At 39.0% G+C, this 22,561-nt stretch overlaps 1 protein-coding gene across 1 annotated transcript in view; it reads right to left on the reverse strand.

Annotated features, from left to right (window-relative positions):
- Positions 1 to 831: 831 nt before the first annotated feature.
- Positions 832 to 22,561, reverse strand: part of NR4A3 (nuclear receptor subfamily 4 group A member 3) — a 29,529-nt gene continuing 7,799 nt past the window's right edge. The window contains exons 4-8 of the mRNA XM_048289451.1: positions 21,491 to 21,620; positions 20,367 to 20,539; positions 14,821 to 15,020; positions 13,481 to 13,659; positions 832 to 3,994 (exon numbers count right to left, since the gene is read on the reverse strand). Of these exons, the coding sequence (XP_048145408.1) occupies positions 3,732 to 3,994; positions 13,481 to 13,659; positions 14,821 to 15,020; positions 20,367 to 20,539; positions 21,491 to 21,620 (945 nt within the window). The 3' untranslated portion in view covers positions 832 to 3,731. The remainder of the gene's footprint in view (positions 3,995 to 13,480; positions 13,660 to 14,820; positions 15,021 to 20,366; positions 20,540 to 21,490; positions 21,621 to 22,561) is intronic.

A 22,561-nucleotide genomic window follows, 5' to 3' on the forward strand; every position in this document is an offset into this window, starting at 1 on the left:
CAAGGGCCTAAAATAATTACAAATTGAGATACTTGTGAGTTTAGTGAGGATAAACTGTCTTGTAGGGTGAAAGTTCAGATCCTGGTGTGGCTTGATCTCAAGGTCTGCATATTTTGCTCAACGGGGGCTAATGTGCAAAACTCATTATCATTAACAATCTTAAGACTCGTAGTTTAAATTTTAAAAATACTGCATAAAAAAAAAACCAACAGAAAATAATTTGGAAGAGGTGGTGCAACCTTTTGTTTTGTCACATTTCCAAGGAAGGAGCTGCCAATCCTGCAGCCCACCACAGCACGTCGTTTGATGTAACCCCCAGCCGAGCAGCTCCTGCAGAGCAGCCCTGGCGGAGGTGTGCCGGAGCCATCGGTACTCATGGCGGTGCCCGAAACAGTGGCAGATGCCTCTCAAAACTGCATTTGTTGGAAATGCATTTGCAGCCAAACAGTTTTGCCTGGCAGGGGATAAGTGATCCCTCCTGCAAAGCAACGGCATGGTAAGGGAAGGAGCTGGATGCACATTTGAAGAAAATGATGCAGGTGCCTGCTGGAGCGATGCCTTGGCAGGATTTACTGACGCAAAGGGGCTGAAGACGGGATGGGAGCTCTGTCCTCTTTCTGGCCAGACATAGGTGCTATGAGCCCTGTAGCCATCCTTTCCCTTCCCTGTGGCCTCATCAGCTCTGGGTTAATTATAATCCCTTTTTGTCATGGAGGAGAAATAGAGTGAGGGGTGAATAGTGTCTCTGCTCTGGTCTATACGTAGTTCAACTTCTGGGACAACCATGGTCCAGCTCTCAATATCTAATTGCATAACCAGATACTGCAGGCATGTATTTATATAAAAGCTATTTTAATCAAAAGACTAGCCATTAAATTGCCAGTGTTCTTAAGCATGCTTCACCAATTTTTCCACTTTTAAGACTCAAGTAGACAATTTTTTAAATGTTTTATAAATGATAAAAAATTCACATCAGATTTTAACAGAATTAAGCATACTTATTCAACACACATGGGGCCTCTGAAAAAAAAAGTTATTCAATTTAATAATTTTAATTTACATTGTATATGTACATGAGCATTTCTTTCAACCCACAGGTTAACACCACAAAAAAAAAGAAAAAGAAATAAAAAAGAAAAAAAGTACTGTGGTTAGTTGAGTGAAGAAACTCTTGAGACACTGTTGTCTGAAATAAAAGCAAGGCACTCTCCCTTAACACCTGATATATTCCTGAATTCTGCCTAGACAAAGGCATGTTCACACTGAGAGAGCTCTAAGAATAGTAGTAGATTTATTCTGCATTAACTCTTTCCTTTACCACTGTGACAGGTCACCGGTTGTACTCTAGGATGAATCCGTGTATTGAAGTTGACATGAAGGACAATTCCACAGATGATGGGATTTGGGAGAGTATCACAGCTAAGACTATCTATGGAAGACTGGAGGACACAGGCTACGTGAAATCTCACATGGGGCTCTCAACCTGCTTCCTCCCACTCACATTCCACTTAATAAATAAACCTTGCTCAACAAAAAAGCAATTTTACTGTACTATGCTGATTTGCCTGAAAATCCTTGGTAAGGGCCCACTCGCAAAAAGCTCCTGCAAACCCTTGTCTGGCTGGTGCTCAGCACCTGGCAGGATTTGTCCCTAGATAAAAGTAATTTCTCAAGGGACCTTGTGTTTTACACAAGGAGACAAAAGCAAACATACTTTTTTTGGATTTTATGTCTGCATGTTTTTGTATGCGCACATGTGTGTGAGTGTATATATATATATATGTATATATATATTTAGTATATACAAAAGCAAATTCAGTCAAAATATATTTGTCTTGCTGGTCAGGCTTGTTACAGCAACCTACAAGAAACATTAGCTTCTCTGATATTTAATTATGCTATTATGTTTGCACATAAGCTTAAAAGTCAATACAAAAAGCAATACTTTTCCAAATATTATCTGCAGGTAAACCAGAAATATTAACTATAGTGATTAGAAGTCTGTTTCCCTATTGACACTACTATAAATCTTGATATAAGAATAATTTTTTCATAAAAGCACATCCAAACATAGTAAGTGATAAAATACCAGATTACTATTTGAAAACCATACAGTGACTCGATATCTGGGTTATCCTTTGCAGCAATTAGGCAATTCATTTGGCATCTGTTTGATTGTATAATTTAATTTCCATATAAACAGCATAGTTTAAAAAAAGACAAAAGCTAGAATGTTTAAAGCTAACAAAAGATACAGTGACATCAGGTTGACATTCAAAATTTCTTTAGCAAAATGACCAACAAAATTTTGACTTAATACAGTGCATATAAAGTTTTTTAGAACTGAACTTTTTAAATATTATTTGAATTTAGCAAAACATGAGCAAGATTTTAATATCAAAGTGCTAAACAGTACTGCCTTAAAAGTCACTGCAAATAAACTGTAAAATAACTCTGCTTGTGATTTGACAGATATTTTATATACAAATGGTTAATAAAAAGACACGCACACACACACGCACACAAATATAGGTATATACATATATATACATACACATTATATATATGTATATAGTTTTCCAACTGGTGTATCTGAGTCAGTGTGAACACCCCATTTAGTTATCGTGTGTAACAGGGCTCCCATGAGCTGGCAGTCATTGCAATAAATACAGGCAAAGCCATTACAATATACCATGCATACAAACATTTATACAAATAAAGACACTATGCAACAAATTATCTCATATTAATATGGCATCAACAGTATAAACATACAAAAAGGAGTACGAACACGGAATGTTTAAACGCAGCCCACTATACCCTTCCTAGCACTTACATTCATACTATTTTACAAGACTTGCTTGTTCTTGAAAACCATCTTCTGTTTGCTTACTAACGAGTTGCTTGTGTTAGAAGTCTAGAGCTGAACTATCCCTGATACTGACCCTGTATGCTCCAATCACTACTTACTCGGGTTTCCTTAGCTAAGGAACAACTGAGCCACAGTTGCTCCCGTGTCTTCCACATACATTTGTCAATAAGTCACGCTACATGGAATCAAGTTTGGAAAACTCTGTCAGGTAAGTTAGTGCATGTAATTTTCTCACTTGATTTCTTCCGTTTGTTTTCCTAGTAAAATAAATTAGTTAATAAACGAGACTTAGTAAGACAGCACTTTAAAAAATTGCACTTGAACATGGGAGCTAACAGCCATTGTCATTTTGCTATATTTGATTTGTATGAAATGTTTAATTGAATGTACTTTGCTAAAAAAGTGGATTTTTGTTTAGATTGTGCTGATGTATGTGCCCTTGATGCAGGAAGTATGCTAAAGGTATCCTCACAAAACACATACTACCCTGGCAAACAACTATTTGCTGTTCTTTCAAACACAGCTTCTACAATTTTACTCCTCATAGACCATGAGGTGTTAAACAACAGATTTAAAACAGTCATGTTTACCTTTTACTGCTGCTGGGATAGCATTGTCCAAAAGTGCCATATTAGCCATTTAAAAAACCCAAATCACACAAAAGAAAACGAAGAACACAACCCCAAACCAGTAAGCCAGTAAGATTCAGGCCTCAGGTTGTAAGGACAAAGCGCCAGAAAAGACCTCATGTTAGACTCGGAGCGGCTTTTCTGTTAAGTGAGGGCAGAAATGTTAACTGTAAGTCACAATCCGTTTGCCTGCTCTGGTGGGCGTTTGCCTCTCAGGAGGGTGGTTTGACTCAGAAGGGTAAGGTGTCCAGAAACAGCCTGTCAATGATGGAAGGGGCTGGCACCAAATCTTCCAGTTTCAGGTAAAAGATGCGCTGCAGTCCCAGTGTGCAGAGAGAACGCAAGTCAGCCAGAACACCCAGTACCTTCGGCTCTGCAGACTCGAGTGGTTGTCCTTTGTTTTGGCAACTGAAAGTTAAGTGATCTTTCAAACTGCTTGTGATCTTGTTGCATAGCTCTTCCACTTTCTTTGGTTCTTTTAATCCATGTCGTTCTGCAAAGCCAGAGGAAAAAAACACATCAGCATCCCGATCACAAACGGAGAGAAAGCGTTTTCTTAGGCGTAACCCAGGTCCATACTCTGGAACTCCGAGGAAAAAGTGCTTTGAAATTGTAGATTTCTCAGAACAGCTGGGGTTATACGGTGTCAGTTAACCTTTTTTCCACACAAAATAAGAGAGGGCAAGTGCCCTTTTCTCTTCATCTGCTAAAGCAGGCGACAGAGATGCTCAGTTATGATTGAAATTCTAGTACAAGGAATCCAAGCATCCTGCATATCTGACATAATTTTCATGATACGAGACAGAATTAATTGGGTGATTTTCCAGCAAAACTATCACAGGAGGTGTTTTGGAGATTTCCGTGCTTCCCCACCAGTTGTGAATGCTCAATAACTATGGCAACCATTATTTATTCAGTGAATTCAAGTGGCGATCAATATCCTTAGCTAGTTCCATCAGCGCCTGGCCTAGAATTCCACCAGGAATTTGCAGACACTCTTACAAGAAACTAAAGGCACCTTACTACCCTTTGTTATTTTGATCAGCTGCTGCTTCTTAGTTTATTCATCTTTAAAAGCTCTAAGATAAAAGAAGCCTGGAAGTTAACTATTTTGCTTTGAGTGAGCAATGCCTGAACAGCTGCTATGTTATCCATCACAAAAACCTCAGCACTCCTAAAAAGAAGTGGAGCTGGGGTTTGTTCCCCTTCAAATACCTTTTTAAAATACTACAATGACATTAAATGCATTCACAGTTCTTTAAGCATAAGTAGAATGAATCAGGTTTGTGATTCATTAAAAGCAGGCTCTTTACAGGGGAAAGAATTCTGTGTTGTTTGCTATCAAGGCTTAGTGAATGAATTAAAATAACAGAACAAAAAGAATTCAGAACAAAAATCTCAAATTTGTGATGTGTTCATTTGCCTCTGACTTTGAAATACACAGGTAAGTAAGAACTGGCTTCACAGCAAAGTCATAATAATTTACATGTGGAATAGAATTGTGCTAGATAAGGTAATCAAAGAAAATGCATGTTATATTTAGTCAATTAGATATATAAAACAATGACAGCAGTGGATAAGGAGTAATTGTGGCAGTTCTTGTGTTTGATGCTTTTGAAGTCATGTCCTTCCCTGGGCCTCTCTCCCATCCCTGGCAGCCAGCAGCCACACTGCCCATTGTCCCCAAGTCTTGTTCCTCCATGCCAGGAGGAGCAAGCAATAGACAAGTTCTCTGTCTGTCCCCTAATGAACAGTGAAAAGAGTACAGTTCTCTTTATTTCCAGAAGCAGGAGCAATGCCTGCACCAGGTGCAGTGGTGCCTTGCCCAGGCCTGTGTACATAAACTCCTTGCTGCCTCCCCTCACCACCTGTTTTGGCTTAGATGCTCTTTACAAACCAATAAAACAGACAGGATTCAATGAGGGCAGTCAGAAATGTAAAGGTCTGGGTTTGCACTGATATTCACCCATTTTACACTTTTTTTCAACTGTATTTACTTAGGCACAGTTAGCTCCTGAATAATACTGGTTCGGGATCAGAATCGGAGATGTGCAGACGTGGACATCTCTGGCCAGAAGCTACCTTGCTCTATCATGTAAGTACCATCAATCTGCCCTGTTGTTTCAGAGCAACACTTATCCAGCCAGTGACATCTGCTTCAGACATCGTTTTCACCTTGCAGGAATTAAAAACCCTAGGTATCCTAAGTGCCTTGTTTACATTAAAACATGAGAAGTCAATGAATATTTAAAGTCTTTCCAGTAAATGGTGTATAGTGTAATTATGTAAGCCTTAACTATACAGGTCACCGAGAGTAAATACTTAGGCAGATTCCGCCATTAAAAATCTTGGCAGATAAATATTTTATACATGTTGGAAAAGCTGTAGGACTTTTTTTTTTTTACCACTAGCCTACTGAGAGAATCTGCAGGACATTAAATTAATCTTGCAATCTTTGAAGAGTTCCCACATTTTAATCTGTTTTGTTTCCTAGCTGTGTAAGTGAAGATATTTTTTATGGATGTAGGGAGCTGGAATATTAGAGTGGGTTCAAAACCTGACTACAAATTAGCAGAGCACATTTTCAAACCACTGCCTCAGTAGGTGTGTACCTTGCTGCAGAGTATGGAAAATTATCTCTGGCTCTGGAGCATGCAGCAGATTTGTTAGCATTTTCAGCCAGAACTAAGCAGCTTGTCTCCCACTGACAAGTTCAGAAGGTTTCATGAAAAAATCATGTCTTTGGTGAATAGCCATGAAATGTACCAATGCACATGTGCAAAGATTATCAAATTAGAAGTCTTACTTTACACAACAAAATTATGAAAATTCAGAATTAAGATATATTCTGTCCTTAAACTCTGGTGCTACAATATTAAAGCAGTCCCTGATAACCCAAATTGTTCTCCCCTGAGTGAATTGCCATACAATGGCCTCCGCTACTTGCAAATCTCCATAAGGGTTAATTTCTCATGCCTGGAACTGCCTCTAGGGTTTTCCCTAAATGAATTCCCTTAAATTTCCTATGGCATCCATAGAAAGTCAAAACCATCTACTTGGAAGCCCTTCTGCTAGGGAAGGCCACTGAATGCACTGGCACTGCCACTGCAGTCTCTGGTGTTGAAGCACAACTACCTTCTGAAGAACACATTCATCTAAGAATAGGCTCCCCTACTTGGTAGACTTGAGGTGTCTTGGGCCTAATTTACTCAAAGATTTAGATTTAACAGGGTTCAAATAACAGGATGCACATTTTCTTGCCTTTTTTACATGCCCAGTCCCGTTTGTACAAAAAAAGACCCACAGTCTTTCTTACACAACCTAGCGGGAGCAGCACAAGATCCCTGAGGTAAGTGTGTGCAGTGGCACTGAAGCCAAGGCCTTCTAATCATTATTCGCCGTCTTCCACAGGATGTTCATATCCACATGGGAATGATAAGGCCAAGATTTATCCCAAGAAGTACAGCTGGTCAAAATAGATAGATTTTCTCTAACTGATTGAGGAGATGTGTAAATATTATTGTAGTCAGACTTTCTTATAATTACAAAGGCACACGTAAAGTGAATATAGGATTTCTCAGCCTGTAACAAACCAAGATTCTGTTTTAGGATAGCATTGATTTTTGCAAGAAAAATGGTGATTTATGGCAAAGATGCTGCCAAAATGACTCACCAAAAGTCTTGCCTCTAAAGCTCTGCAAACTTAGCTCATCCCGGCAAACTGAACACAGCAAGTTTTTTACACCTTTGTCCTTTTCCCAGGAAGCTGAATGTGATTTTGTGCTATCATCACACTGATCAGCAAAAACTCAACAGGAAGAAAGCAAAGAAATCCATCACCCAGCAGTGCTAGTCCCTCTTTCCCTAACCTCTGACCTGAGGTAGATCATGCCAGGGTCAGGCAGACTGAGCAGTACCTTTGGAAAGAAAATGCCTCTCAGAGAGCACAAGTACCTCAGAGACCTGAAGTACCTCAAAGACCTTGGGCTCTGCACTCTGTGTCACGGGGGATCACTTTCAGTCTCAATTAATTCTGAGGTATCCAGAAATGCAACGGATGAACACTGCAGACTTAAAATAGGCCTCTTGATTGTCTCGGTTTCAATGTAGTTATGTGATTTTCTCTTCCCCCTTCACATTCCTCTTCCCCTTCTATAACTCAAATAAGCACAAGGCTCAGCTGCCTACAGCTTTCTTGTGCACACACTGTTACACGGAAACACTGCAACTCAGCAGACCCAAGAATCTCCTTTCCTGTTGCAATCTGGCCCCTATTTATCCTGCCTAACTCTCAGACACTTCACAAGGGTCCCCAGCTTTGGTGCACAGACTTCTCAAACTCCTCCTAATATCAGTACAAGGATGGGCGTTTTTAGAAGATTATTAAATTTTAGGTGGATGAATCATCTTCTGGAGGTGCCCTGTATTCTCCATCAGCTGTGCAAGGTACCTAAAGTCAGATGAGCTAAGCGACCACACAGAACACCATAGTTTGCTCCCTCCTTTGAGAAAACCACAATATAACATGGAGACTGCTGGTTGCTGTAGAAGCAAAGAGTTCTTGCCTCAACAAAGAGGTGGGAGTGAAAAAGGAGGAGTGAGTACTTTACTTTGACGCTGACAGTATTTCCCCCAGCTAAGTGGCGGGGGGAAGGCAGACAATGCAATCTGGAGGGTTGTTTTTTTTATAACCAGCTCTCCTACACTCCTCCAGTCTGCCACCTGCTTGTATGTAGACCCAGCACATGAAGCACCCACTCCAGGGGATATCCTGGCAAGAGGACTGAAGGATAGCTGCTGCTGCAGAGTAGGTAAGTCTCCCTTCCATACGGAGGTCGGACAAATTCATGTTCAGAAGGAACTGCAGCAGTCATACTCTTTTTAGCCACACTGGTCTCATTACTATTTCTTGGTATGACTGATGGTGCTAAAAATTGTGTTTGTAAACTGGAACAGAAAGCCCAACAGCAGGAAGACAAACACAAAGTTGTAATTAATTGAAACCTCACAATATTCTTCAGTGGTCTGGTGCCAGTCTAACAAAGCATTAGGAGTGTGAATAAGCCCAATATATACAGTAGTTCTGGGCTGGTCTGTAACACACTTAAAATAAAACATATGCTGAAAGAGCTTGGCTGAATGAGGGCTAGAATGCTCTGTACTCGGCAGCATCCCACCGAGAGTGTCAAGTGGGCAAAACAATAATGGTTTGATGTGGACAGAGAAAGGAAGGGGCAGAGAGGAAAAGCTAATCAACAAGGAGAAAGAGAGAGAGAGAAAACACTAGCAGTTCTAGAGCATGCAGAAATTTGAGGCTAAATTACAATGTGCCCTTGCGATGATCTGCACTGGAACTCTCAGTCTTTGTATTTTCACACTGTTAGAAAAAAACCTAACAAACGATCACTTGGGAAGTTAAGGAAGCATTTTCAAGCATAGACTGGCTTAGTATCTAGTCTACTCTGCAAAGCTTCATCTTCAACACTATCCAGTCCATCATAGAGTGATTGTGCAGGAACATTTGTGATCCATGAACATACTAAACTGATAGTAATCATCCGTGTGGAATTAACAGAACTTGTTCCAAGATGGCCAGCATTTTCCTTCCATATTGGCACTCTTCTTCAGCTCATTAGATCCTACATACCAACAGAATAAGTGATCCAAAGAAGAAGAACATGATAGACCTAATTTTTTTACTTTCATAGGCATGTGAGGTGAGTGTTGTGTGTTGTTTCCTACCTACTTTCTTCTGGGTGATGCTTAGAGCAACACTCGTGCTGTGGAGGAAGTTGTGTCCAGCCTTTCTAAACCAACTAAAGGAAGTAAAAAAAGAGAAGAGAGACAGAGAGAGGAAGATCCTAAAGGAGCACCTTACAGTAAAAAGATGAGTTTTGGCACGACAGAGTTCTAAGTCAACTGTTTGCAAGCCTCCATAGTAAACCAGATGTTACTTCTTTCATTCTGGATGGTCTTTTAAGCTGATGTCTGAGAGGACCTGAAAATTCATCAGCAATCTGACATAATGCTTTTTCTTCAAGGCAACATACCACAAATTTTCAGGAAACATAAAATAGATAGAAAAAGCATAAATATATGGACTTTCTAATGGAATATGTAATGCAAAATATTGTACATACCTTTACTCAAAGCAAGCAGTGTAGTGAACTAGTGAGTACTGTGATACTCAATAGGTCTCTTGTTGTTCTCTTTGCAATTACTGAAAAGAACAAATGACCCTACATGCCTATAACCATGCATCCTATGCTGTCATCTGCAGCTGCGGTTGGGATAGCACATGGACCTTTGCAGCTCCAAACAAGTCAGCAGGGTTAATTGAAGGTCACTGGAACTACTGGAGCTGTTACTGGGGAGACAATTTGACATCCCGAAATGAAGGAACAGCCTTCAGCATATCTTAGGACACTGGGACCAGTGGAATGTGTTTTAGTCTCCAACACTGATTTTTACATTTATTCCTTCTTCCTTCACTGGGGGACAGATGTTAGTTCTCCCTGTCACTCCTGAAGAACAGAAAGAGAACATGCAAAAGAGAGCAGTGGCTCCTCTTACTCTTCTCCCTCAGCAAAACTGCCAAAAACTAGTAGTATACAAGAGGGTTTGTTTTCTAAGAGTACATCTTTGTTTGGGCTGAGGACAGCACTCGTGAAATCAAGAAGAATGAACAGGTCATTATTCCCAGAAGAAATTTTTCTTTACCTGGAAAGACAATCCTTGAATTCAATGGTACCTAAGATGCTGTACAGTATTAAAACAGGCTATGACTACCATTGATCACAGGGTTGTTGTGTTTTTGGTTTTTTTGGTTAAGCCATCAAGTCATGAGCAATTTGTGTAATAAGCAAGAAAATTTAGCTCAAGGCAGCATTCAGGTTTTGCAATGTTGTTACTAAAGGCAAACAACTAGATTCACAAAAGAAAGCTTTCCTGCTCCTTATCTTGAAGCCTAATGACATGGATATCCATCTGGAACATGGGAGAACCAGAGTCAGATTCCCTTCCTGTTGGAATCAGACTAGAGATAGGGTCTTTGGTATCCCTCTGACCACCAGCTTGTCCGCAAATCATCAGACACAACAGCCATTCTGCATCCCCATGAAATATATCAAGTTGTCTTAAGACAAAAGACAGTGACGCTCAATAGCTGGATATCCTGTGTTCCTGGGGAAGGTTGCTCTCCCTTGGTCTGACTCAGAAAGAGGGCTTGATGCAGGGTTTGCCAACTACCCATTGCCTCCAACAGTCCATTACAGGAGAAAAGGGTGCCTTCCCTGGAGATAAAGAATGGCACCTAAACCACCCATCTAAATCTAAGCCAAGCTTCAAAACAATGCTTTAAAATGTTCAACATTTCAGACTTCTTCAGGTTTCATATTTCCAAATTTTCTCTTCATTATTTTTTCTCTTTTGGTGTAACTAGCTGAAAACCAGCACATGGCTTGTCATACTCAAACTGCAGGGAGAAGACAAGAAGCCATTTCTTGTGGGATGCCACATCAGAGGCAAATCTCAAGGTTTTCCTGAATAAAAAATTTCAATACACTATCTAGAATCACCTGATTTCCTCTTACATGTTTTATTTTTAATATTGTTCATCATTATACAGTGCTATCCGTTTTCAGGTGACCAAATTTCTGTCTGAGTCCCTGAGTTAGCTAACTGCCCTTGGACATCTGAAACCTGTGAATATGTCACTAGAGCTTTGGTCTAATTTAGATCACATGAAAATACATGCTGTCCTTAAGACCAAATCAGCAGAGATATATACCAGCCTCATGAAATGAAAGAAAGCAGAAAACAGCATTAATTTTAAACACCATCTCAGGTGAAAAAATCAAGAGAAGCTTGACAAACAGAGAAAATCTTAAAGTTTCTATGTACAGAAACTGTCTCCTTTTAAAGGCAACAATTGCTTCCATTTGTTTAGAAACTTTGGGAAGACCAGCACAATATAGCAAACTCCTGGAAGGGTTATGATCAAGGAAAGGAAGAAAGGTGGGGTGTATCCAATTAAAAGTTATTTCTAATTATCCTAGGGTGAACTGAGCCAGCCACTGGACAACTTTGACTCCTTATGTAAGGGCAAGCAAGCAGTGGTTAACTGAACAAATTACCATGCTAAGACAGGACAGATGGGTTTGTAAGGGGAATAAGTTTTCTTCTTATACTTTTGTTTTTGCTACGTTCACTTAGCTTGCTCGGAATCCTGTTCATCAACCTGCATCCTCTCGGTCTCCAGAAGGATAATCAAGAACACACTACCAATGACTATCTAAAAAAGACATATCTTGTATATAGTAAATAATCTAAATAATTCATATGTGCTATATATATATATGTGTGTGAGCATATATGCCTGTATGTAAATGTATAGAGGGACAGCACCTGTCCTTGATTTAGAGATATCTAAATGCATATACATACATAAATACATTATGTATGTATACAGGTATACACATACATATATAGGTATTTATAGCACATATATGTAAGTAGACATGAACATATGCCAGTGTATGTTTATATGCAGGGAAAAAAAAAAACTGGTAATGTTCTTCCTGACTTTAACATAACACTCATCTCAGAAACTTTTTAATACAGAGTAAAGCAGCTCCAGTGAGTTATTTTGGTCTTATATGTTTTATCAAAGAAACCAGAAATCTGGACCCTAAAGTACCCTTTCGAACTGCAGAAAAAATGAACAAAAATTAATAAAAAGCCTGAAAATACTTAAGAAACAAAGAGCTACACACATATACTAACCCCTCACCAAAGTGCAGGAAGGAAGCGTACCATGCAAACTCTGAAGCCAAAATCCTGGCCCCGCAAATGTCAGCAGGAATTGGCCAATTTTAGTTTTTATATCTGTCATTGAGTGTTTTATCTCAGTGTTGCCCTGACATCATCTCATCCCGGGTAAAAGGAAGGCTACAGCTGATACTGTTGAGGCCACTGCCTGCAAAGTAGTGGATGCCTGAAATGCAGAAGGAAATCAATATCTATCCCAGTGGAGCTTATAAGCATCCCTGGGAAGATTCAGCTCAGGGCACACTGAAGCCCTGTCTCACACTGATGACACAGTTGCTCTGTTAAACTACCAGTTTTTCAGATATGAGTGTGAGGATCTCTGTGGAGATGACTTCTGCTCCAAATTCTGCTGTATGGTTGTCAGACACCCTTTCTCGCAACTCCTCCTACTGCCATCAGCCATGACTCTTCTATTGCAAGATGCCCAAGGTATGCAGTGGCTTTATTGTTTCAGGAATGCAAAAATTACACTTTAAAAGGTTATGTTCCCCCATTTTGTACTTACTGGACAGATTTGGCAGATTCTGACATTAGTTTCCTGCTGCTCACCCCAGCCGGCAGAAGGGGTCATATGGGCACATGCACACCCAAAAGCTTTTGTACAGCTGCGGGATGTGACTTTTTTCTCATTATTCTCTGATTTTCCTCTCTCAGAAAAGCAGTACGTGGAATACCTAGGCAAGCCTGGCTGCCAAAAGCAGCCTGCCTGCTCTCATGAAGCATTCTTTCTGGTCTAGCTATCTTGCTAAGAGATGAGCTATGCTAGCTGTACGGCTTCTACGTCTCAAGCTGCCTTAATATTAGTGTTCCTACACAGAAGACCTAGCTCTGGTAATTTCATTAAGCTTTTCTGGGACTTCAGCAAGTATCTTGAATATTTTCATAGGAGCTACACAATTTTCTTGGAAGCAGTTTGCTTTTTTAGTCTATTCTGAGAAAACAATGAAGCTGCAAAGAAATAGTTGAGTTACATTTTAATGGGGGTGTCTGATAGCCTAATGTTAATCCACAGTTTCAATATGGCCATGCCAGTGCTTAAAAATCATAATCACTTCACCCTGAACACCGCTAAATTAATTGAAATTGCTTGAATCTACAATAAAGCAAAGCACTAGAGTCTGAAGCTTTCTATTAGAAAAGGAGCACTTACCTGTAATCATAGTTAGAGCTGATAGACTTGCTAAGGCTGGGATATCAAGGTTAAGGCTCTTTAAGTTTAAGGAAAAGTCTTTAATAGAGTCGAGCCACTCCCCAAATCCACGAAGGCACTGAAGTCTATGAAGCACGAGTCCATTGCAGAATACAAACTTATCCTCAGCAGTATCAGACCTCAAATAAAAACAATTGAAAAAATTATAAATGCATCTTCTACTTTACAGCCAAATGCATAACCAGTATTGAAGCGTCCGTCATTTAAAATCCAAGGCATATTATCCTGAGACATATGTGGGCATTCATGTTTGACAATATGTTTCTCCCTTGGGGTCAAAGTACAACAAACAAGCTTCTATGATTGCTTACTTGGTAGAGTTATAAGCCTGAGGTTAGCTGTAGCATGTGGTGTAGACTGTCTAATTAGTTAAGATTTTGGTCCTGCCCAAAGGCATAAACAAAGAAGACATTTTGCATTAAATACTGTATGTTTGAACCAAAGGAATACTAAGAGAGTGCATTTTGAAATACAAACCTAATAAAAAGATAGGTTCTGCAACTCTCAGCATTTACTTAGTATCATCTGCATTTTTCAGATTGTAAAAATTGGTAAGGAAAAAACAATGGAACATGCATGCAATAATGCAGCACAATACACATAACAGCATAAACCTTTCTATATGAAAACCTGTGTGTAGAAGAGAAATTACAGCCAAACTCTCCTCTCCTTCTCCTCCCCATTGCCAATATCACACATGCAAAGGTCATTTTCAACCTGAATAAACATGGGCATAACTGAAATCACCAGTCTGCAATTTTGCCAGTTTCTGAAAGTGGGTTTGGTAAAGTGTCTTAACTAGTACTAGACTGACAAATAGCATCTCACTCTATTAAATGACTTGGTATTAAGAAGAAAACCAATCTGAACAAGATTTTAAATCTTCTTCATCCCTTTCAAAAACAGATGACAAAGGGAAAAGAAAAGAACTTTCCTACTTAAAGTGCTTTTCTATATTTCATACTTATGAGTACAAAGCAGACTTGCTCAAATAGTACCTGAGGATCAATTTTGTTTGCTGTGTAGGGAGAAGATGGGATAGATCAAATAAAAGAAGCACATTAGTGACACCTATGATCTCTTTTTAAATCACCTTCTCGGTTTTTCCTGCAGCGTAAAACAAATTAAACATCATATCCTTTGTATGATGACATTGCTGATTATTTTGTGCTTTTTTTTGGTACAATTGACTATGCTCAAAGAAAGCGTCATATTTATTCCTTAAAAACACTCAGATGATTTTTGACATCATCTTAAGAGGAAATGAAATAAATAGTTACCTGATGGAGAGTCTTAGTACAAACAGCTCCAAAAAAGCTGATTCTATGAGTAATGTCTGATCTTCTTTTGGGAGGTCAGTAAATCCTGGGATTTTTTCTGCCCAGCCTCTAGTTATGTCAATGGAGGCAGTCAGAAGATTATAGAACTGTTGTACATGTTCTGCATCTGTGCCTGCAGCAGCCTGATCAGTGGAACAGTACTAAAATGAAAGCCACAGAAAGCAAGGTTATATGCATTTAAGGGCATTCTGTGAAACATACAGCATTATTTGCCCAACAACATTTCCTTCTGTGGCAAAGCTGGTATTATTAACAAAGACATAAAAAGTAGGTTTACGTCTCTCTACTTATTTGGCTACCTACAGGCATTTTGCTATTCAGATAGATACTGCAAAAACATTTCCATATGTATAAAAGTAATTTCAAATTTATAACTAAAATATAATATCATGTTTTACAAGTACCTATATGCTATTAGTAAACAGAAATAGAAACCTGGTGGGTAGGATAATTTGCATCACACTAGAATAGGAACATTATTTGGCTTACTACAATGAAACACTTCTCCCATTGATGAATTTGTCTCAATATGTTGGAAATGCAGATTTCTTCCAAAACCTCACAAAGTGCGTTTTATCTGACAGTGATAGAGACACATAAGATAAATCACGTTTTATCTGACACATGCAGCATTGCTTCATTTGAATACAGAATTGGTTCAAAGTAAACCAGCTGCCCCATATCACCTCTTATCCTTCAAATTGAAGCATTTGAGGCTCAGCAGAACCTATTATCCTGCTTATGTGGCCATAACTCTTCCAGGCAACCGTTTTGACAGTCTCAGCTTGCTCAGCTTCCCTGTGACCCCCTGACAGCTCACTCCCCACTATCTCCTACTTCGTCACCAGTGGATCCCTGTCACTCCTTTGACACTGCTCTCTCTCTGTCGGCAGAAAATACAACATGAGCTTTTGTGGCTTAGTCCAATTCTGTGCTTGGAAAGTGCTGCTGGTTTTCTGAGCAGGTACTGAATAATGTGGTATTTACTGTAATATCCTCATCATCAAACATCTGCTGGGTTATTTCTGGGAGAGACTTCATACCCACTCTCTCTCATGGATTCAGCCAAAGAAAGGCTTAGGTAGTCTCCACAGCCAAAAGAAGCCTGCATACCCTTTGGAAACAACTTCCCACATGCAGTTAGGCTTCAGTGCATCAGCCTGAAGGCCACTCTAGCAACTCTCCAAGCCAGAGTGGAAGCAGAAAAAAACTCTTTCCCTATCATTAACAGTGGACTGGCAGCCTGGGAGGACCATATTACAACTGTGGGCTGCAGGTATCACCCAAGTTGCTAACTGCAACCCAAGCTGCTAACTGTGCAGGACAGAGAGCAGGGGCAGCAAGCAGAACTTCTCAGGTAGCTGTCCTGCTCTCTGCCCCTCCTAGCTGGAGCTGGTTGCTGTTGGCAGGTAAGGGATGAAGGACACAATGTCAGAGTTGCTGACTGATGGGAGAACCACAGCAATCCTAGAGACCTCTCCCTGTATCTGTGGTCCTGGTACTAGCCCTTAGTGACTCTGTTCTGCTTACCCAACACTAACTGCATGAGCTTCTCATGGTAAGTTCCAGTTCACATCCCTTATCAGCTGGTGAAACATGTGCAATCCTTCTTAAAAAGTTTATATGGAGACAAATTTTGCCTCAGCTACTCCGAAGAATCCTGTGATAGTGAGGGAGGTAGAGGCACAATATGGAGAAGATGGGGAGCATCAGTAGAAAAATCTGTATGCTGCATCATTTATGTGTTCAGACTCCCACCTGAATGGAGCAGTTGAGGATACTCAAGCAGCATGAATCAACTACTCCTGGCACTGGACTGCAGCAAGATGCACCCAGATAATTAATGGGTAGAAAAAGATAATTTGCTTTTTCACAGACTATGCATGTTCTGGACCCTCTAGAAGTGAAGGTGCAGAGCAAGCCACAGCAAGTGTGCATTTGGCTCTGGGAGATGTGCTTTGCTGAACAGGTGGGAACCTATGACTCTTTCTTAATACACAGGGAAACTAAACAGGCTGATGGAAACTCCTGCCTCACAATAGGTATTGCTAAGGCAAGACATATTCTTGATCCTTTGAGCAGTAAAGAGGAGGGAAAAGAAAGGGGAAAGAAAAAAGATAGTACCCATTCTGAATGGGTTCATTCTAATTATAACTCATCACAACTCAGTGTAATTATGCCAGGTGTTAATTTGTTCCCAATGTTTATAAAACATTCCTTTGGCAAAAGTACGGCAAAGTTTTAACATTTTCTAATGAAGGTGAATGCTGCATTATGTCATGTAACTGTGAATGCTACAGTGTGGTATATACCCCACACTGGGCACTGAAATTAAATGCATCTAAAAAAATTATAACCTGTATTTTTTATTATAGTCTATCCCATGAGAGCAATTTTAGAAGAAAGGTAAAAAGATTATATGGAATTGTATAGTTTTCAGCTGCTGCAATACATCACTGCTCGCTACAAAGAGTTAGCACTTACAAAGGATTGTTAAAATAAAATATTATTTACTTGTAATAGATTTAGGAGGATATAAGTAACCATAAATGGTATGTATGTTTTCGTTTCTTGCACCACAATTGTGGGGTTTTTCCATGATTATTTCATGGAGAAGTAATGATATTTGACCTAACTTGTGACCAAGACAGCTGGCAAACCTGCCCTTGGTCAGGAGGCCACAGGGACGGAAGGGCTCCCTCTGATCTGCATTTCTAAACCTGCCCTATGCAAACTGGAGGCAAACAGGGAGAAAGACAAAAGACAAAGCTCTGCCCCACTCCCTTCCTCGAAGCTCCTTTGGGAATTAAATGAAATCTGACAGTTACTTAAGGAGGGGGTTGCATGTGTAGCAAGCAACATTAACTTGTATGTTATATCTGAGGAGATTTGGAAAGCCTGAGGTTGGGAAGCCCGATAGCACAACTTAGCTCTGCCCTTTGCCTGCTTTCATCAGTCCTTCATCGACTGCTACAGCTGCAAAAGCCTAACAATAACTTCTCTGCACAGAGGAAAACCTACACTCATTTTTCCAAAAGCCACGATATGTGCTTAATTTTGTGGCCCAGGAAGGGGGGGATTGTTGCCTAAATGCTGCACTCCCCCTCTGAAAAGGCAACATTTCTATTTGATTTGGTGCCTACTCTGCATGAATAAGGATGGCAAGTTATAGGGTCTGTTTTTCATCTCACTTCCTTAAAAGTGTGAACTCAGGGAATTGTACCAGTAAACAGGTGTGAGACCAGACTACAGCCCTTGGCAATTGCCTTTTGAAACGAAGTACCTAAATATACCACTGCTTGTGGACTGGTAAGTTAAAACCAGTGCTGAGATGAAAAGCAGCCATGTTCTGAACAGAACTGTTTCCAATGTTTTGGTGTAAAGTTTGTTGCTTATGTAATTTCATTTTTGTTTTTGTTTTCTTCCTGGGTTGCTCTGTCTGTGTGTGTGTGTGTGTGTAGGTTTTTTGGAGGGAAGGGATACATGTTTCTCTCTGAAACTTTTATCAGTATTTTAAAGACGGTCAAGATATTACAGCCTGTAAACATGAAGACCATGCTAAACATTAAGGTTGTATCTGCAGAAGTGCCAGGACTGACTCCAAAGCCAGGTTTTGAGATCTGCCCATTTGTGGTGCTCAGCAGGGTCACAGCCTAGCTGAACATGCCATAAGTTAGTTTTTACAGGTACAGGATGATTCTTCGGAGGAGTATTTTAGCATTGCTGTGTGTTTATGGCATGCTTCATTAAACTCAGTTAATCTTGCTTTTTACACAGCATTTGTTTCTGACCTCCTCTAACTTTTCAAAGTAAGTATAAGGGTGTATGAAAAACATAAGAATCTACTAATTTCTAGTAGAATCTTTTTGTCTTTTCAGTACTGCTGGGCATAACAGACTATTATATATTTTAGTGTAAAGGAAAACTTAGATACTAATAGGTTCTAACAGAAAATCACACAATCTTTTAGCTACCAAGACTAAGTTAATTTACTGTCAATCATATGGTCCCTGAAATGTCCCACAAAATTATTCCAACAAATTTGTTCAATAATTAAATCTATGGGTTGTTTTCATTAAAAGAGAAATAATTACTGCAGGACAAAGAAAACAATCACATAAAAGTACATAATTTTTGTTCAGTTTTCTGTAAATGCAAAAGAGCTTTATATCAATAAAAAATACAAACTATGGCCTCTGGACTCCTGTAATTCTGTGGAACCCAGCAGATTGCTATCAAAGAGCACAGCTCGTCACACACCTTGGTATTTGCAGAATGATCCCTGAGACATTCTGGGTAAGTTAAAGTACATGCAGATATGGCTAATGCATTCTCCCTGTAGTAGGTTGTCAGACACTGAACAGCTAGATTCTTGAAAATAACTTGAAAAATTAAATTATTTAATACTTACAGATTAGCTTAAAGAAAATATGTTACAGCATGTTTTAAATTGCTAAATTATATATATAAGTATAGTCTAAAATAGCATAATGTAATTTTTATACAATTACAGTAAATATGATTTAGGATTAAATATTACTTAGCAACAAGTGATAAATGGCCAATGGAGTTGTTGTCTGAATACAGTTGCTATTTTTTACAGTCTCAAATTTAGTCATATTTCTTTTAGGGGGAAGAATTTGATCTTTTTTTTCCTTAGCTGTAATTTCTTTCTTATCCTATATCAACCTGCCTAAAAATTGTATTTAACAAGCCATTTCAGTGCTGTATTTTAACAACTACAGAACATTTTTTTTCAGACTTCAGAATGTGCCATGAATATTTAAATCATGACTATGATACATTAAAGAACAAGGTTAAAAAAATATATAATCTTTGGTAAAGCTTTGTTGAGATAATTTTTCAGAATTTTTATTTTAAAAGGCTTGTTTTAAAAATGTGAGTTTTACTGAAGGAATATTCATGCTGGAGTATCCAAAGCCAACCCTGGTCCCACTTAAATAATGGCAAAATTCCTGTGGATTTCAACAGGAATGGTCCTATCCATCCAGTGCCATACTCTGCAACCCTTCTATCTGAATATTAGGGAAGTGCTATTAAATTTTAGCCTTCAGAAAATGGAAGTTAAGATATTGGACATACAAGTACTGCTCCTGGTTAATCAATGACATCATACTTGATTGTGTTTTGGCACAGCCTTTTTGCAAGAAGAATGCTCTATTTATCCGTGCATTTTTCCTTTCACTCAGCCATGGAATATACTGCAGAATATTAGATCATTTTGTGATTGAGATCCTCACAATGAATAGTTACTAACACTAATAACTAATAGTTACTAACTACTGAACTTCCTTTCCTCTCATAGTCCACCTATCACAAAAAGACAACGGCTGGCTGGACCAGTTTCTACCCTCATCCAAATTTCACACTTAATTTCATTTTGGCAAACCAGCTGGTAAGGAGAAATGCAGCTTGCAAATCATTTCTGTGAGGAAAGCAAATAGGGAAAGAAAAGTGAGACATACTCTTGAATAGTCCAGCTCCCTGGGCGTGGAGTCGGTTAAAGCTCGAACGAGGGCATTCATCATGCTGATGGGAGGAGAGGGTGGGGAGGGCTGAGAGGGTTCTTGCTGTAAGGGGCTCTTTGGTTTGGAAGGCAGCCGACCTCTTCTCCCTTTCAGGCTGTCGGTACGGACAACTAGGTGAAAAGAATCCCAAGGGAATGAGTTGTGAAGGTACCAGCAAATGATGGGTCAGAATGAACACCCTGCTTTCCTTACAGTGGACAGACCAGCAAAAATAAGAACGTTCTCCAGTTTCAGCACATGCTTCTGATGCCTTTGATTGCAAAGGAACATAAATGGCACCAGAACTGTGTCAGACCTATGACTGTAAACAGCAATGTAGCTGCTTACTGAGAGCCCAGCTGTGTTCCTTGTGTCCATGCTTTGTTTGCGGCACGTCTGTGTGCCCGTGTATGTGTGCCTGTGACACTCCACTGCTGAAAAAAAACCTGAATGTGAAACACAGATTTTTGTGTTTCTACTACCAGTGTCTCTTTTAAATGGCAGAGGCATTCATTCAAAGTAATTTTAGCTTTCTTGAAGCATTTGAAAAAACACGGTCACACTATATAGGTTGTATTATCCATGTCAGTATTTGCAATGGGACTGCTCACACAATATTACTCACATGCTTAAATATTTGCAGAATTGGTACTAATGAGTTGATCCTGTTTCCATTTAAATTAATTGCAAATTTACAATCAGCTTATGGGAATGAAACGAGATCCTATGTCAAAATGCACACAATCCAGTGCAGCCCCCAGTGAGATAACAAGGGGAAGCCAACAGCATTATCGAGCAATGTCCAAAGTTAATAAAAGAGACATTTTGGCCACTGTCAAATTATCCTCTTGTGACCTTGCTGTTCTTGAACTCTGGGGTCTATAGTCTAAATATGATAATAGGGGTGAAAAGCAGAAAATCAATACATTATTACATAAACACACATATTTGGGGGTAAGTTATGAATCTCATCACTGTCAAATTTATTGTAGAGACATCCATGCTGAAATACACACATACACACACACACATTCATTAAACATAATATTTTAGTTTCCTGGGATAATAGCCAGGGCCCTTACCTTCTTTAACCATGCCGACACTGAGACACTTCTGGAACCGGCAGTATTGGCATCTGTTACGACGTCTCTTGTCCACTGGGCAGTTTTTATTTGCCAGACAAACATATTTTGCATTTTTCTGAACTGTTCTCTGCAAAAATGCAACACAAAAATAGTAAACTGATTGTTTCTTGAGCAACTTAGAACCTGACAAAATGTGTTTTAATTACAACATGAAAAGTGACAGTGCAATTCATATAATTAGATAAAATTAATTTCCTAACACACTAGCCTGCAGGAAAAACAATTTTATTAGTGCTAGCTGCTGACAATGAAAATCATCTAGGATTGTTCTGAAGCAAGTCTCTGGAGACAGGCAACTTTGAATGATAAAATCATATCTGAAATTACCAGGTCATCACATCTACCTTTGGGGATTAGATTATCTCCGCTTTTAATATCCCTTTGGGAACAATTTTCTACTTGGTTCATTCCCTTGATTATTGCTGACCTTATTAAAATAAAATCAAAATTATCTGCAATGTACTTCTCTTGCTATCACTATTGTTAGTCAAATACCACAATAACTGGTTTGGTTAGCCATTAAAATCATCAGGGAGAAAAATAAAAATACCAGAAACCCCTACAAAAGATTTTTGGCTAAATACTCTGGGAAAGTTAACCTGACCTGAGGAAAAAAGACAGAATAATGCCATAGATACGTACATTTAATTAACTCTAAAGTCATGTTGAAAAAAAATAAAATTAAAATTTGTAGAAACCTGGTAAGCTTTGGAAGAATGTAACAAATATTAGTGCAAAAATGTATCAAGCTGCCATACTTAAAATCAAGGATAGATCAATAAATAACATCCAAAAAGATATTACTAGAAAAGACACCCAGAAGAAATTTATCAACTCAACATTCAATATTAAATCTGTCACTGCAATTAAATTAATGGATAAATTTTATTTCCTAATTTGTGTTTGTTATCAAATAACAGCCTCAATGTACTAAATATAAGAGATATAGCAAATATTGTTCATTGTGATTTGGAGCTGAAAACAGTTTAATTTTGCAGAATAAGGTAC

Source organism: Corvus hawaiiensis, chromosome 30 (genome assembly GCF_020740725.1).
Source record: "Corvus hawaiiensis isolate bCorHaw1 chromosome 30, bCorHaw1.pri.cur, whole genome shotgun sequence".
Lineage (NCBI taxonomy): Eukaryota > Metazoa > Chordata > Aves > Passeriformes > Corvidae > Corvus > Corvus hawaiiensis.